The sequence below is a fragment of the Adiantum capillus-veneris genome, chromosome 29 (genome assembly GCF_014529385.1).
Source record: "Adiantum capillus-veneris isolate H3 chromosome 29, ASM1452938v2, whole genome shotgun sequence".
Classification (NCBI taxonomy): domain Eukaryota; kingdom Viridiplantae; phylum Streptophyta; class Polypodiopsida; order Polypodiales; family Pteridaceae; genus Adiantum; species Adiantum capillus-veneris.
The window spans coordinates 55,317,705-55,333,782 of NC_140959.1; the positions used below are offsets into that span (position 1 = coordinate 55,317,705).

Consider the following 16,078-nt stretch of genomic DNA (forward strand, 5'->3'; position numbering starts at 1 on the left):
ACCACATTTGGCATAAATATCAACCAAAGCATTGCCTACATGTTTCCCTGACTAGCAACCACATCGTGAATTCTCGCAACCATTTGAAGATCTTGTTTAAGGCCACACGCCTTCAAGGTGAAAGCATAGTTGATTGCAATTGGAGACATGCCTTCCCTTTGCATCTGGTAAAAACAGTCCATGGCTTCCTTGCCATGGCATAGGTGATTGCAATTGGAGAGAGGCCTTCCCTTCACAATTAGTGAGCAACATCACAAAGCTTCCATGGCATAGCCATGTCGGACATCGCATTCTTTTTGTGTTTTCATAAGGGCGCCACATTTAGCATACAAACCGACCAAGCTCATTGTAAATTCTCTGGCCCATATTGCAAGGCTTTCCATAACCATGCTGGGCTTATCCAACAATCAACCTGTTTTAAGAAATGACATTTTGGACAGAACACTCAACAAAAACTTTATGTGCTTACATGAAATTCATCAACCTTAAAAAGAAAATTGCAAACAATATTGTGGAGCTCAAAGTCCGTCCTACTGACGTGGTACAAATGTTTGTTTAGTCAGAAAAGAAAAATCGTTGCTTTTGACTCGTCATCAAGCTCTTCTTGTCTATGCTTGACTTGTGTAGCCATTTGTCAAAGGATCTGCCGCCGAAGCACTGTAGATACAAGGTTGAAACGCAGTGACACTTACAAGATATTTATCGCCTTTGAAAATTGAAAATCAGGACTGTGTTTGCGCGCGACTGTGTGTATGTGAGAGAGAGAGAGAGAGAGAGAGAGAGCGCATTAAAAATAGCTCTGACCACGTAGAGGCTTGAGAATTCGAGAATTCAAAAGAAGCTGCTACGCTAACGAAGTGAATATCTATCACCGATAAGCAGTGATGGCGTCCTCACTTACTGCAGATCGTCACCTCCTACCATGGAGTTCAAGTTCCCTCTTTCAGCAGGAAAGCAGTTTCACGAAGCTTCCACTGCTGCAGCTCAGCGCAATGCATACATATTCTAACAATGGACTCGGCACTTCCACTCACATCATCAGAAGCCAAACAGCTTTGCCCTCTTGGAAACATGGAACCCTTTTTCCTTACTTTTTGAAGCGTGAGGGCACGGGGCTCTGCTCCAGGGTTGTTGCACAAGCAGGAAGAAGCAAACCAAGAAACCCACAACCCATCCGACCTCGCAGACTCAGGCGTGTGAGGCGTCCAGGTGGGGACCAACCAGACCCGGGTGGAAATATACACAGAAGAAAACACACAGAGCCCGAAAAGCGAGATCCCTATGTAAGGCACCCCGATGACTACTACAAGTTTGGCCCCTTCGGCCCTTATGATTACAAGGCTGATGTAGAGGGCCCTATGATACCGGCAACCTCACACTGTCAAGACTATTATGTCATGTGGTCCTCTGTCAGGGATCTCAAGCATCAGGAAGAATTAGAGATTGAGGATGCCTGCATAAAGTACCACAACCGTGTCCGTTTATTTGATGGGAGCGTAGGGCTTAAGTTTTTCTATGTATTTGTGAGACTGCCTTATCATGTTGGGCAGGAGCCGCCATGGAGGCAATGGACACTTGTTGCGGAAATAACTGCAGAATCTGGAGAGGAGTTGGACAAGGATAAACTGATAGAAAAGCTAGATTACTCTATCAGAAACAAGATCACAAAGTTTACGGCGTGGTCCCGTCCGGATTTAATCTATGTAAGGCCAAAGAAAGTTGGCTACCAAGTTCGATTTGAGCCTGAAATAGAATTCATAAGGGAACTAAGTAGTCTCTTGATGAATTCTGTTGGAGAGCCTGATGAGGCAGCCAGTTATTATGGAGTGTTCCTCCGAATTTTAGGACTAGATGTGAATGCAAGGCATGAGGACATCACAGCCAAGTATGAAGCGTCTCCTTTAGAAATTCAGCTTGCATGCCTCGAGCATTTGTTATCAAATCATCCTGTTAAGCTCCTATATCCCATTCCTTATCCCAACCGCAACCTTTGGAGTCGCAAACAGTCACCAGAGAAGAGCACTAAGGCAAACACTTCAGAAACTTCCTCAGAAATGGATGTGGAGGTTGAAGCAGAAGGGTCTAATGATGTTGTTGATGTGGAGGAGTACTCAGAGATTGAAGAAGATGAGGGTGAGTATGAGGATGAGGATGATGGTGAGGAGGACGATGAGGATAAGGATTGGGACAACATGAATGAAAATGAATTCAAGGCCCATGTGAAGAAAGGTTTTTCTGACCGTAAAGATGAGGAACCCAAACCCCTTGATTTTAATGATTTCTCAAAAGATGATGAAGACTCTGATGATGAGGTGCTTGGAAGCAAGGGTAATGTGCGTTTATCTTTTATGCTTAACGCAGCTGCAAGGCCATACACATATGTCAATTTTATACGGGAGATGGTTATACTTCGTGGAGTGCTCTTGGAGAGAAAACAGCAAAGCAGGTCAAATACCGTTGCTTTGAAGTAACCACACACACTTCTTTGGAGAATTGGTGCAACGTCAAATGCTTTGAGATAAAGTGCAGACAAAGAAAGGTGCTTTCTTTTTACCTCTCCACTCCCTCTCTTTTTATTGCATTCACTTGGACTTGGCATATGGAGACACGGAAGCTTTTGTTTTGGCTCTCTATGGCACATGCACATACTTTAACTTGGTGTATATAGACACCGAAGCTGCGCCCCTAATTCCCCCCCCCCCCCCCCGCCCCCCCCCCTCCCACACCCCAAACCCAAATCCCAAAATCACAACTAGTAGAATTACATGATAGTAGATTTGTTTACATGTATGACATCATGTTGGTCCAACCAATTGTGGGTGAAAGAAATCTTCAGGGGGAAAGCATGTCTATGGATTAAGGCTTGAAGCACACATCGTTTATTTGCGCACTTTTGTTGTAAGGGATGGGTTGACACCACAATGGGGTCTGACCAACGCTGTCAAGGCCATTTACGTGGTTACGAGAGTGCTGTTCGCCTCTTCCTTACTGCACTATTGCACAAACTGGTTGTACAATTTTTTTTAAACTTATGCCCATGCAGTGAGCCTGCTTTCTCAATTGCTATAAATTATTTTCTTTTCGATTGTTCTAAGTCGTTCTTTTGAAGAGGTTTCTCTTGGGGTTGATGTGTGCAAGGATACAGGGCTTAAATACAATCTGGACTTGGCTGGTCCTCTATCAGGTTTCTCTTGCCTTCTCTTTATCTGGATCCTTGGATGAAAAGTATTGATCTCTTTTTGAATCTGCATTTTCCAGGCAGGATAGTGCAGAGACATTTGCATTTTTTGAGGTGATTAGCAGGAGGTCCTTTGTCTTCATTTCCTACAATACAGAGACGCCTTGTACTTGCATTTTTCAGCCTTGGAGAGGGAGTGTGTGGCTGCAGTGTCTTCCTTATAGAGGATGGGCTTTGGTGTGACCCTTGGTAGTCATAAGAGTGGACGTACTGCTGTGTTTTCAGACTCCCAGTAGACCCTTGTATGTGCGTTTTTAGTCCATAGAGAAGAGTCACACCTGTGTTTTTTCAATTGTGGCGAGAGGAGACTTGTTTGCCTCTGCTTTGCCACTCAGACGGGGGTCATATGGTGCTGTATTTGGACTCGTGCCATCTTGCAGAGATCTCAGTTCAGGATGTCTATTTGGTGTGTTTTCTGGCTTGACCCTGGTCATATTCTATTGTGACATTGCATACACTTGATATGTTGGAGGATAATAGCGAGAGTATGCATTTGAACAGCGAGGCAGATCTTGCATTGAGATTGCAGAAGGGGATGGTGGGTTGTGGTGTATAATGTTGCACCACAAGACATGTTCTCTTTGGGAGATGGTGAGAGCTATCCTATCAAGCTTTCGAACCCTCTTTAGTTTCTGATGGTGTATCCCTTGGGCAGGTGCTTTGCTTTGGATCTAGCTATGCTTGCCATCTTTTCCTTGTTATCTACCTATCCCCATGATGTTACTGAAGATTCGATATACCAAGGAGGATTATGTAACCGGCTTGGATACTCCAAGTGAGAAATCTAAAGCAACACACGTGAGAAACTGCAACAATCAAACTTGAAATATAAAGTGCGGTGCCCCTTTTGTTACTTCTTTCTTGATTGCTTCACAAGATTACAATTGCCGAGGAGGGTCCTCTCTCTCGCAATGCTCCAAAGCTAATTTGTCGGAAGAGAGGCCTTGGTCATCTAATTAATTTATTAAAGGCCCTTGGCCTAAAAGCATAGAACCCGAAAAGCTATTGCCCCAAAAGCCTCTGATATGAAAAGTTCATGCCCATGAGGCTGCTTTCGCAAATTGTGGACTGTCTGTACAATGCAACGTCAGCATCCGCATTTTGCGTTGCTAGTCGTATAGGTGTCACATCAGCAGGCTTTGCACAATTTCCTCGTTTAAGGGTTTTAGGCCCCTCGGGCGGTGTCTTGAAAGTTTGTCAGGGCTAGGGTTATTAACAGGCCTAATCCCTTAAATGTGATATATCACATGACCAACTTGTGACAAACTATCACTCACGGGAGCGCACACAAACAATTAATATGCCGAAAATAAATAGAATTGGATGGAGACAGAGAAGAGAGAGGATCGACACAATAAAGGGGAAAAGAAGATGGGTCGGTGTCACAAAGTGATGACGTGGCATGACCTAAAGGACGGACTCTGGACAGAGAGGGATCAAATCCCTAGGAAAAGATGTAGAAGAAGTTTTACCAACTTTCAAGTCTTGCCGAGGGCCTATTTTAAAAAGTTGAGTTCCTACTAACTCATGGGACCCCGTACAATGGGGCCTAAGGGACAAAAGAGGATTAAATATAAAGCAGGTCCCAAAAATTGCGTAAAAAGGCTGATGATGTGGCAGCTGTACAAATGCCCGCGAATCGCTCTTCTGACGTGTTAGGCCACACGAATTTCTGCAATTGTGCTTGCAGCTTCTAGCGCTAGCTTTCGGGCCAAGATGCTTTTAGACTTGGAGCTTTTCATGTACATTGCTTTTGGGAAGGCCAAGGAAATTAATTGCCAAGGCCCTAGTCTCAAGCAGATGAGCTTGGGAGCACTGTTGAGAAGAGGACCATTGGACATTGTACTTTGTGAGCATTAATAATAAAGAAATATTGAAAGGGGTGCTAGTCTTTGGGGCCAGTCTCTTTGGGCGCGGATTTTCGCCTTGCTGTGTTGTCTCTCTCTCTATTTTGTTCAGTTCTTTCAGTTTTCTCAAAGTGTCCAAGTCTATTATAGTGGTATCAGGGCTCAATCAATTCTCCTTCTACGAAGGACATGGATTCAGTTGACAAATCTTGCTAGGAGGAAACTGTGGTACTCGACCACTTTGGTTCGTGAGAGAATTTTTGAAGATTCGGAAGAACACGGCCTGTCTCCACTTGCCGAGTACGAAAGAATGGAGATGCAGCGTCAACAACAGGTTGATGCTTGTGCCCAACATATGCTTCAATACTCCAAGGATCCTCAATATGCGAAATTTCTGGTCAAGCACCCACTTGACGAGATGCATTCCCGATGTTCACCTCTGAAGTCAGCTTTGGAGAAGACAGATACACCAGGGACTTCCACTCAGAAGGTGTACTCGAAGGATGAACCCGAAGAAGCAGTTGAACCGCGAGTCAGCAGACTCATGAAGACCAAGGAGCAACCGCGGAAACAGAGTCGAGCAGCCGACTATCCAAGCTACCTGTGTCGGAGATCTACTTTTGTGAATGCCAGGAAGGCGAAGACGTGTAATATTTGAGGGTGTTTCCAGTTCATCCTTATCCTCTTCTGACAGCTCAGATAGTTCTTCCTCTGCGTCCAGTGAAGGCAAGAAGAAGGCAAAGAAGAGTCGATCCCACAGAAGTTGGGACGAGGATTCTTCCTCCTCGGATAGTTCGGATTTTGATGAGCCGATGTTTTCAACCAAGAGGAAGTACATTTACAGAGCCAACCAATGCGTCAAACTTGACCTTTTGGCATACTAAGCAACTGTGCACAAACTCTTCCACATCCTTTTTGAGTCTCGGCCAAAAGAAGTCTCTCTCTACCCCTTTCACGGTGGTAGCAATGCCGCGGTGACCCGTAAAAGGTGGACAGTGGCATTCAGTTATAACCTTTTCCCTCAACGGCTGTGTAACGCACAACATGGTTTTTCTCATCAAGTAGCCATCCCGAATGGAATATCCTGCTACTATCTTCCCATCCCGTATCTGTGTGAAAATATTTGCAAAATCTGTATCTGTGGCATACTGATCGACCATATCCTCGAAGCTCCTATGATATATCGCGGAAATAGCCAGAACCAACGGCTTCCGAGACAAAGCATTTGCCACCACATTCTTCTTTCCCTGCACATGGACAATCTGGAAGTGAAACTGTGACAAGATGTTTGCCCACCGCATCTGCTTTTCCGAAAGCTGCTTCTGTGACAAGAAGTAGCGCAAACTCTAATGGTCTGTAAAGACCGTAAAATCCACTGCGAGTAGGTAATGTCGCCACTGAGGAAGAGCATGGATCATTGCCAAAAGCTCTTTCTCATAAATCTGTGTTGTCATTTCCAGCCTTGAGAACAATCGGCTCTCGTAAGCAATGACATGGCCTTCTTGCATTAAGACCAGACTACGACCACAAGCATCACAATATACTTCAAATGACTTCTACAAGTCCGGCAAAGTCAAAACTGGTCCCGTAGTCAATTTCTCTTTCAATGTCTGAAAGGCAGCCACCTCTGTGGGTCCTCACGTGAAAAGGACTCCTTTCTATGTCAAGATATGCAAAGGGGAAGCAACCTCTGCAAACTTTCGAACGAACCGCCTGTAGTACGAACACAGTCCCAAGAAGCTTCTAACTTCATGGACATTCTTCAAATCGGGCCAATCACGGATAGTCTCTATCTTGGCCGGATCCATTTGCACTCCTGCTGTTGAGACAATGTGTCCCAAAAAGTGTATCTCTGGTAGGAAAAATTCACTTTTCTTTGCATTAATCACTAACTTGTGATCTCGTAATGCATGAAAGACCTGAAGTAGACGATCTCTGTGTTTTGCCTCATTCTTGGAGAAAACAATAGAAAGTGCCAACAAATAGCTTGTACTCTCGAAAAATCCTGTCCATCATCCGGTTAAATGTCGCAGGAGCATTGGTTAAGCCAAAAGGCATCACCAAAAACTCAAATAACCCAAAAGTCGTCTGAAAAGCTGCCTTGTAGACGTCTCCCGGTGTGATCCTGATCTGATGATATCCACTCAACAGGTCAATCTTGCTAAAGCACGAGGATCCCTGTAACCTGTCGAGTATATCATCGATCCTAGGAATGAGAAATGTGTTCCCGATGGTGATTTTGTTGAGAGCTCTATAATCGATGCACATTCTCCAAGATCCGTCTTTCTTCAAAACCAACACTGGAGAGCAATACGGTGAAGTACTAGGCTAGACAAGACCCTTTTCCAAGTGGTTCATAATCTCTTCATTCTGTGCTCGGCTCACACGGTAAGGTGACCGGTTCGGTGGTGTGCTTCCAGGTATCAGATCAATGGTACGATCTTCAGGACGAGCAGGTGGTAACTCGCCTGGTAGGCCTTCTGAGAAGCAATCGGCGTGATAGTGGAGAAAATCTTGGGCGGTCTTTATCAAGTTTTAGACATATTTGTCTTATCGTTATCATTCAGTTCTTTCATGAAAATCGAGTAAACAAACAGATTGGATTTCATTAATTTAAAAATGGCTGAAGTTGGTACAATAGGGACAGACTCGCCCTTCAGTTTAATATTAAGTACAATGGTTTTTGAAGGAGTACGAGCGGAAGTGTGACGCGAGAGAGAGTGCGAGAAGAAGAGCACGACGATATGGTGAACTCGCTCTACTGTAATGTGTAGAGCATAGTGAGTTCTTATTAGGTTTTTACAAAAGAATATGTGTACATACCTGGCGGCCCGCCCACTTACCTGGGCGACCACATTGGGCTTTATACTTCAACAACTTCCCACTTAAAGTCCAATGTGGTACTTTAAGTGTGAGAGAAGCTACTATACAAGCTAATATACAAGAGATGTAGAGTAGTGATGTACTACCCTACACCTAACTGTTGCGAAAATGCGCAAAGCTCTCTGAGGGAAGTCCTTTTGTAAGTAGATCAGCAAGATTTTTTGTGGTGTGAACTTTGACAAGCTGAAGTTGCTTATCCTCGAGCATTTCCCTGATGAAATGATACTTCACATCCACATGCTTTGTCTTTGAGTGATAAACTGGATTGCGAGCCAATTGTATAACACTTTGACTATCACAATATAACACAGGCATCTCTTCTTTGATTCCCAAATCTGTTACTAGTCGATTAAGCCAAATTGATTCTTTGCATGCCTCTGATGCTGCAACATATTCAGCCTCTGTAGTAGACTGAGTAACACAATCTTGTAATCTAGAACGCCATGATACTGCTCCACCAGCCAATGTAAAGACATACCCTGACGTAGACCTTCGGTTGTCTAAGTCACTTGCATAATCTGAGTCTGTAAAACCCTTTACACTTAGCTCCTGACTCCCATAGCATATACGCATACTCTTTGTAGCTTTCAGGTATCTCAATATTCCTTTCACTGCCTCCCAATGTTTCTTGCCTGGGTTTGACATGTATCGACTTACTACTCCCACTGCAAATGCAATGTCTGGGCGAGTAGCAATCATTGCATACATCAAACTACCCACTGCAGACGCATATGGAATCTTATCCATTTCAGCCTGTTCTTCCTCAGACATAGGTCAATCTTGTTTGCTAAGTTTCACATATGGTGGCAATGGAACACTCAGTGCCTTTCCCTTCTCCATATTGAAACGTTGCAAAACCTTGTCAATATACTCTGTTTGAGATAACCAAATCAACTTCTTTGATCTGTCTCTCTCAATGCGCATACCAAGTATATGACTTGCCTCACCCATGTCTTTCATGTCAAACGATTTTGCCATCTTTGACTTCAAAGATGAAATTTCTTCCAAGTGCTTGCCAGCAATCAACATGTCATCCACATACAAAATAAGGATCAGCCAACTGCCATCCTTAGCCTTCTTTGTATATAGACAGTGATCGAACTCACTACGTTTGTAGCCTTGAGAAAGCATAAACTTGTGGAACTTATGGTACCATGTCCTCGGTGATTGTTTTAAGCCATAAAGACTCTTTAACAACTGGCATACCAAGTCTTCCTTGCCTTTCTCAACAAACCCTTCTGGCTGCTGCATGTAAATTTCCACATCTAAATCACCATGCAAGAACGCTGTCTTGACATCCATTTGGTGCAACACCAAATCTAATATGGCAACCAATGCAAGAAAGCATCTCAATGTAGTCATCTTGACCACCGGAGAGAAGACTTCATCAAAGTCAATGCCTTGTTCTTGCTTAAAGCCCTTGGCAACAAGCCTTGCTTTGTACTTTGGCTGACTATCATGAGCGGTGATCTTATACCTGTAAACCCATTTACAAGGTAGAGCCTTTTTGCCCTGTGGTAATTTAACTAGCTTCCATGTCTTGTTTTTATGCAGAGTTGTCATCTCTGACTGCATGGCCAATTGCCAATTCTCGGAGTCCTTCATTTGCACTGCTTCCTTGTAACATGAAGGCTCATTGCAATCAGTCAACATGACATAGTTCATAGATGGAACAAACCTATCAGGAGGTTGCGTGACACATCCAGATCTACGCACAATAGGTGGCTCAGGCTCAGCCACAACCTGTGGTTCCACTCTATCCTGTCCTTGCTCCTCTTGAGCCCTGACATTTTGTCTTGCACGTGCAGGTCCATCTTCTTGGAAGACAACTCTTCTAATCTCCTCAACCCTCTCTGGTTTAGAATGATATTTGGATTCATTAGAGTGAACATCATTGCTGCGGACAACCTTTCTGGATTCGGGATCCCAAAGTCTGTACCCCATCTCACCAGAATTACCATAGCCTAGAAAGATGCACTTTCTACTCTTTGGCTCAAGTTTGTTCCTGAATTCCTTTGGAACGTGAGTATATGCCCACAGCCAAAGACTCTGAGATGCTTGTATGAGGGCATTTTGCCTGACCATACCATCTCTGGCACTGAATCCTTCTGCAAAACCTTGCTAGGAGATCTATTTACAAGATGAACAGCTGTTGATACAGCTTCAGCCCAAAACCCATTTGGCAGTTGTGCATTAGACAACATACTTCTGACCTTCTCTTGTATGGTCCTATTCATCCTCTCAGCAACACTATTTTGAGGAGGATTGTAAGGAGCAGTAAGTTGACGTTTTATACCTTTTGACTCACAGAAGTCTTGAAAGGCCTTTGAAACATACTCTCCACCATTGTCAGTGCGTAAGCATTTAAGCTTCTTGCCACTCTGATTCTCCACAAGTGTCATAAACGTTTTGAAAACACTCAACGCTTCATCCTTGTGCTTGAGAGAGTAAACTCATACTTTCCTCGAGTAATCATCTATAAATGTCATAAAGTAAGAAGCTCCCCCTAGAGATAGGTTAGGCATAGGTCCACACAAATCACTATGAACAAGTGCCAACTGTGTATCTCTTCTATTGCTTCTATGCTTATGTGGTTGCTGTGTTTGCTTACCATACATACAATGTTCACAGAATTCAAAATCATTAAATGAAAAGCCAGGCAAATAACCAGAACGAGACAAGATTTCCATTCCCTTCTTGGACATATGTCCTAACCGGCTATGCCACAAAGAAACGTTCGGCTGCTCGGTTACATTGATTACATTTTTAGAGACATTTGATACATAAATCATGTAAAGTTCTCCAGACTTTACTCCATGTGCTACTGTCATAGAACCCTTGGATATCTTCCACATGTTCTGTCCAAAAGTGGTGACGTAGCCAGCATCATCAAGTAAACCTGTGCTGATCAAGCTCTTTGTAATTGCGGGAACATGTCTCACATTCTTCAACGTGAAAGAAGAGCCATTCTGAAACTTCAATTGAACATCTCCAACACCTAAGATCTCACATGTCTGCCCATTGCCTTGCCGAACATGATCTTTAGTGGTCACATAAGAAGTAAACCACTCCTTGTTTGGAGACACATGAAGTGATGCCCTTGAGTCTATAATCCAGTCACTCAGTGCATTTCCATCAGATGCTGTAAGAAGAGCTGAGTCCATTGTATTCTTCAAGAAGTAGATGTCTCTTGACACTAGACTGTCATCCTCTGCAACAGTGTTTGTAACATTTATTTCTTGAATCTTCACTGAGGACTTGTTCTTCTCACCATGGTCTTCAGCTTTCTCTTTGCCTTTTTCTGCTTTCCATTCTCTGTAGTCTCTTTTCATGTGACCCTTCTTGCCACAATGGTAGCATTCTATGTCACTCTTGCCTTTAGCACTGCGGGACTTGCTACGAGACTGATTCCTCTTTCCACCTTTGTACTTTTCTTTGGTCCTTCCCCTGACAACTAAGGCTGTTCCTTTGCCTTTGTCCATTGTCTTTCTATTGGTTTCTTCAGTAAGCAGACTTCCTTCTACACCTGCTATGTTCAAACCATCTGGAGGTGCAGAATTACTCAAAGCTGTGCGAAAAGTGTCCCAACTTTTCGGCAATGTGATCAACAGGAACATAGCTCTAACAGGTTCATCAAACTTGACACCTTGAGCTGACAACTGACTGTAGATTGTGTTGAATTCATTCAGATGATTGGACATAGGTGTCCCTTCTTTCATCTTCAAGTCAACAAGCTTCTTAAGCCAGTATACCTGTGAAGCTGCACTCTGCTTCTCATAAAGATCACTCAGCTTTAACCATGCTTGATAAGCCGACATCTCGTCTGCTACATTGAAGTAAACGCTTTCTGCCAAAGTCAGCATAATGGTAGAAAGTGCCAATTCATCCATTTCGCTCCATTCATCTTCGTCCATATCTTCTGGTCTTATCCCCTTGAGCTTTATAGGTTTTATCTGCTTCTTTTGTACCAACACGTGCCAAATCTGCTTCTTCCACAATGGGAAATTGGTTCCATCTAGCTTCTTGATATTGTAAAGAGCAGTGTCCTGTGATCCAGCCATAGCTACGCTTCACAGTGGTTTACTTTCCTGGGAAAAATTCGGCAGAGTTTCCCCTGTAAACTGACAAATGAACCAATATCAACCTGTCCAATGAACCAAGAAAGCTTCAGATTCTGCATAAATTTCGGCAGAGTCTCCTTTGTAAAATGGCTCTGGTGTAATCAAAAACAGACCAAAAAACAGCTCAAAAAACACTGTCTCTCTGACACTGTAAGCTGTGGGTAAACCTGTCCTGCACCTGTACTGTCTCTGACTGTCCTGTCACTGTCCTGTAAGCATAGACTGCGACAATGCCTCAACGGCAGTAAAGCAAAGATGCAATCCCAACTGTCTAACTCACAGTCAATACATCCTAGCTGCCTATCTAAGGGTGCTCGAGGGATCGCTCCAAGACCTGTATCACCGAAAGGATCTCAACATTCGAGAATCCCTCAGCTCAATAAAACCTCACTCGACCCTCAACAAAGGCTGCAGCAAATCTGACAGTACATAGACTTTCCACAAAGTCATACATCCACAAATTTCCCACTATATGCTGTAACCGCTGCGGCGGTTGTTTGCTGCGTGACTCACAGCCAACAAACCCTCAACAGACATACATCATCTCTGACAATACATCCCATGTGGAAGTACTTGCAATGTCAGGATGAAATCTGGAATATCAAGCAGCAAACACAAGCTACCTGATGAACCAGTGGATGTCGCCTACAGTCTGTGTATAGATGTGCCCGTGTCGTATGTGACACGCCTCCAAGAACTGTGAGCCGTCCTTCAATGTGTAGACAGCCACAAATCAACACTCTGGGAGTGTCGATATCCTCAGCACCTGCAGTCGTAGGCCGAAAACCCCAAATTTGCAGAGTCGGATCTGCACCCATCGAGCCTGTCGAATTTCACTCCAATCTGAGCTGGTGACTCTAGCCTCCTGCAGTGCTGCCCCGAGCCTCGATCTGAGCTCTGATACCAGTTGAAGGAGTACGACCGGAAGTGCGACGCGAGAGAGAGTGCGAGAAGAAGAGCACGACGATATGGTGAACTCGCTCTACTGTAATGTGTAGAGCATAGTGAGTTCTTATTAGGTTTTTACAAAAGAATATGTTTACATACCTGGCAGCCCGCCCACTTACCTGGGCGACCACATTGTGCTTTATACCCCAACAGTTTTGCCCTTTTCTGTAGTCAATGTCGCTTTCCTCGCCCGATAATCGACCACGGCGTTGTTCTTGTGCTACCAGGGAATCCCTAAGAGAACATCACAACCTTCCAAAGGCATTATGTAAAAGTCCTCATGCCCAAATACCCCCGACAATGCAACCGAAGTTTGCCAATGACAGGTGTAATGGCTACGTCCCTGCCGGGTGCCGCTAGAACTGCCTCCGCAAGTGGTCCTATCCGATCGGGAGTGATCTCGAGCCGCACTGCCAATTCTGGTGAAATGAAGTTGGCCTTGGCTCCTCCATCAAAGAAGATCAGGGCCTCTTGATCTTTCACTTTGTCCCAAGCTCGACAAAGTTCTGTACTCTCGTCCATGGTGTTGGGATTGGTACCCACACAATCGGGGACCAGTCCTGTTTTCATCTTTCCTTTTCTTCCACGTTCCTCAGCTGCTCTCGAACTCTTAGGCCTGTCGTCGTCCTTATCATTTTGTTCTTTCTGTGCCTTTTTAGGGCACTTCGCGGAGATATGTCCATGTTCCCCGCATCCAAAGCACTTCCCCTCCCTGATGAAGCGAGCTCTCTCCTGAGGAGTAAGCTTGGGTCGTGCATCCTTCTTCTCTGGGTTGCTCTTTCTCTTTCTACTTTAATTCCCAGAAGTCTGTTCGGCTCGTTGTGTCATGACCTCATCGGTGGGGTAGGTCAGACTGCCAGAGTGAATGGCAAAGCCCCTCTTCGCATGACTCATCAACTCCTGAATAGAAGCTGACTTCTGTTCTAAGCAGTGATCTCGGATCTCTGTAGGTAGACCCAAGGTGAACCACTCGATCTGCTCTCTGAACGAGATCTTCTTGAATGAAGAGGCGGGTAGAAAAGAGTTTCAGAATCTCTCACAGTAAGCATCCACTGTATCTCTCTTGGTCATCCGAAGATGGTTCCAAGCAGCTCGTATATTGCGTTCATACTCTTGCGTCAACCAAGAAGAAATGAAAAGCTTCTTAAATTTCAGCCATTTAACTGGCGTAGTCTTGTTCAAAAGAAGCGTGGACCACCAAGTTCAAGCATTCCCCTTAAAATAAGAGGCAGCTCTCCGAATCTTGGAGTGCTCTGAGTTGCATCCTCCCACGAAAGCCATGTCAAACTGCTGTATAAAAGACAAAGCCTTCGAAGCATCTTTATATCCATAAAAAGTGTCATATTTAATTGACTGTCCACCTTCCTTAAACTCTCGGACTTTCTTGCTTTTATCTTCCAGAAAGTCATACTCGTTGGCTTTATAAAAATTCTTCTTGTTTGCATGAAAGTTGCCGTCATCAGAGTCTGAACTGTATGTAGACGAGTCCTTTGTAGAATTGTCACTCACTGGGCGAGATTTAGACTTCTTTGCCTTTCTCTTGCCCTTTCCGAAGCGTTGTTTCTTGCTTCGCTTTTTACCTTTTCTGTCTTCTTCGCTCGAATCAGAAGAGCTAGAAGAACTGTCAGAAGAAGAAGAATAAATGGGTACTCCTTCAAATCGAACACGCTTCTTCTGTTTCTTTGCCTTATCAAATGTTGATTGACGACCCAAATAACCCGGGAAGTCAGTGCCTTTCTTCTGCTTTTTGCCGTGCTTTTTGGCTTTCTTCTGCGCGTCAAAAAGTTGAGCAATCCGTGCATCAACCACCTCTTCTAATTCCTTCTCTGAATATTGCTTGTGAGAAGGTTTCTTGAGAGCGGGTTTCGGGGGTGGTGGTGTGGTTTTCTGCCACCACTGCTCATGCACTTCCTGAAAAGAAGTCTCGCTCATATATTTTGCAAATTTTGGGTCCTTCGCAAAATTGAGCATCATCTTTGTTGCATCGCCTATCAATTGACGACGCTACATCTCTTGTCTCTCTGCCTGAGTAGGCCAAGGCGGGCCATACTCTCTGCCGAAATCTTCGTTGTGATCCCAGCCCGCATCTCCAGATGCAGAGGGAGTCGACTGATCCTTGCGTGAAGCCATAAGTGCCGCGGAAAAAATTGGGGATCGGATTTCCCGTAGAAGAGAAATCGGCCGTGCTTTGATACCACTGTAACAGTGTCACGTGACACATCCCAACCCTATGTGTCCGTGGACAAGCTACACCACAGCAGTGTTCAGTCAGTCCAGTCAAGTCTAGATTAGCAGTGATCTAGCACTTTTGTGAGTCTATTCGTAGACCGTGCATGCCCAGTCACTTAGCATAGATGCATATTCTTCGGTTGCACACATCATGATCATCGGAATTCCCATCAGAATCCATTAGCATGAGTTAAGGGAATTTTCCAGTGCATTTAGCCTATTTTCCTATTCATTGGAATTTTCACTTATTATTTTTAAGTGACTTTCCTACAAAAGTAGGTAGGGCAATTTTGCTAAGTTAATATATAAGTAAACCCAAGTTAGCACTTTCTGGCAGAAGAGGCAGCAGGAGCACCTTGCTCAACAGGCAACTTCTCAACAAGACCAACCCCCGCGACTACTCTGGCGTTTTCTCCACAGAAGACCTAGCGTTTTTGCATCAGATCAGCCTTGGCGATTTGTGCACAGCAGATCAGCCCCGGCGTCATCACGACACAGCAGATCAGCCTAGCGTTTTTGAAGTTGCAGAACCCCGGCGACAGAAGGACCAATTTCAGCCCCTGGCGTTTTTGGATTTCAGCAGCAAATTAAGACCGGCATCATTTACCTAAAGTGTAGCAGCTTCAGCCCGTAAAGACCATCAGTTTTCAGCCCTAAGAAACCTCATTTTTCAGCCAAGAAAACGCAGCCAAAACAGTCATTTTCAGCCACCGAAACAGTCCCGAAATTCAGCGATTAGAAGATCTCAGATTTCAGCCATCGTCGTCGTCATCGTCATCGTCATTGGCATAGACCAAGTTGCATAGTCCATT

General features: G+C 44.4%; 1 protein-coding gene across 10 annotated transcripts in view; it reads left to right on the forward strand.

Moving 5' to 3' along the window:
* The first annotated feature begins 743 nt into the window (after window positions 1-743).
* LOC147419222 (uncharacterized) overlaps window positions 744-16,078 on the forward strand; it is a 38,785-nt gene continuing 23,450 nt past the window's right edge. For 4 of the 10 annotated variants that reach the window (XM_086506275.1, XM_086506276.1, XM_086506280.1 and 1 more), the window contains exon 1: window positions 745-2,539. In XM_086506275.1, coding sequence (XP_086362401.1) covers window positions 885-2,471 — 1,587 coding nt within the window. In that variant the 5' untranslated portion in view covers window positions 745-884 and the 3' untranslated portion in view covers window positions 2,472-2,539. Of the gene's footprint in view, window positions 2,540-3,138; window positions 3,185-16,078 lie in introns of all 10 variants that reach the window. The other 6 variants (XM_086506281.1, XM_086506283.1, XM_086506279.1 and 3 more) reach the window with 4 other exon arrangements.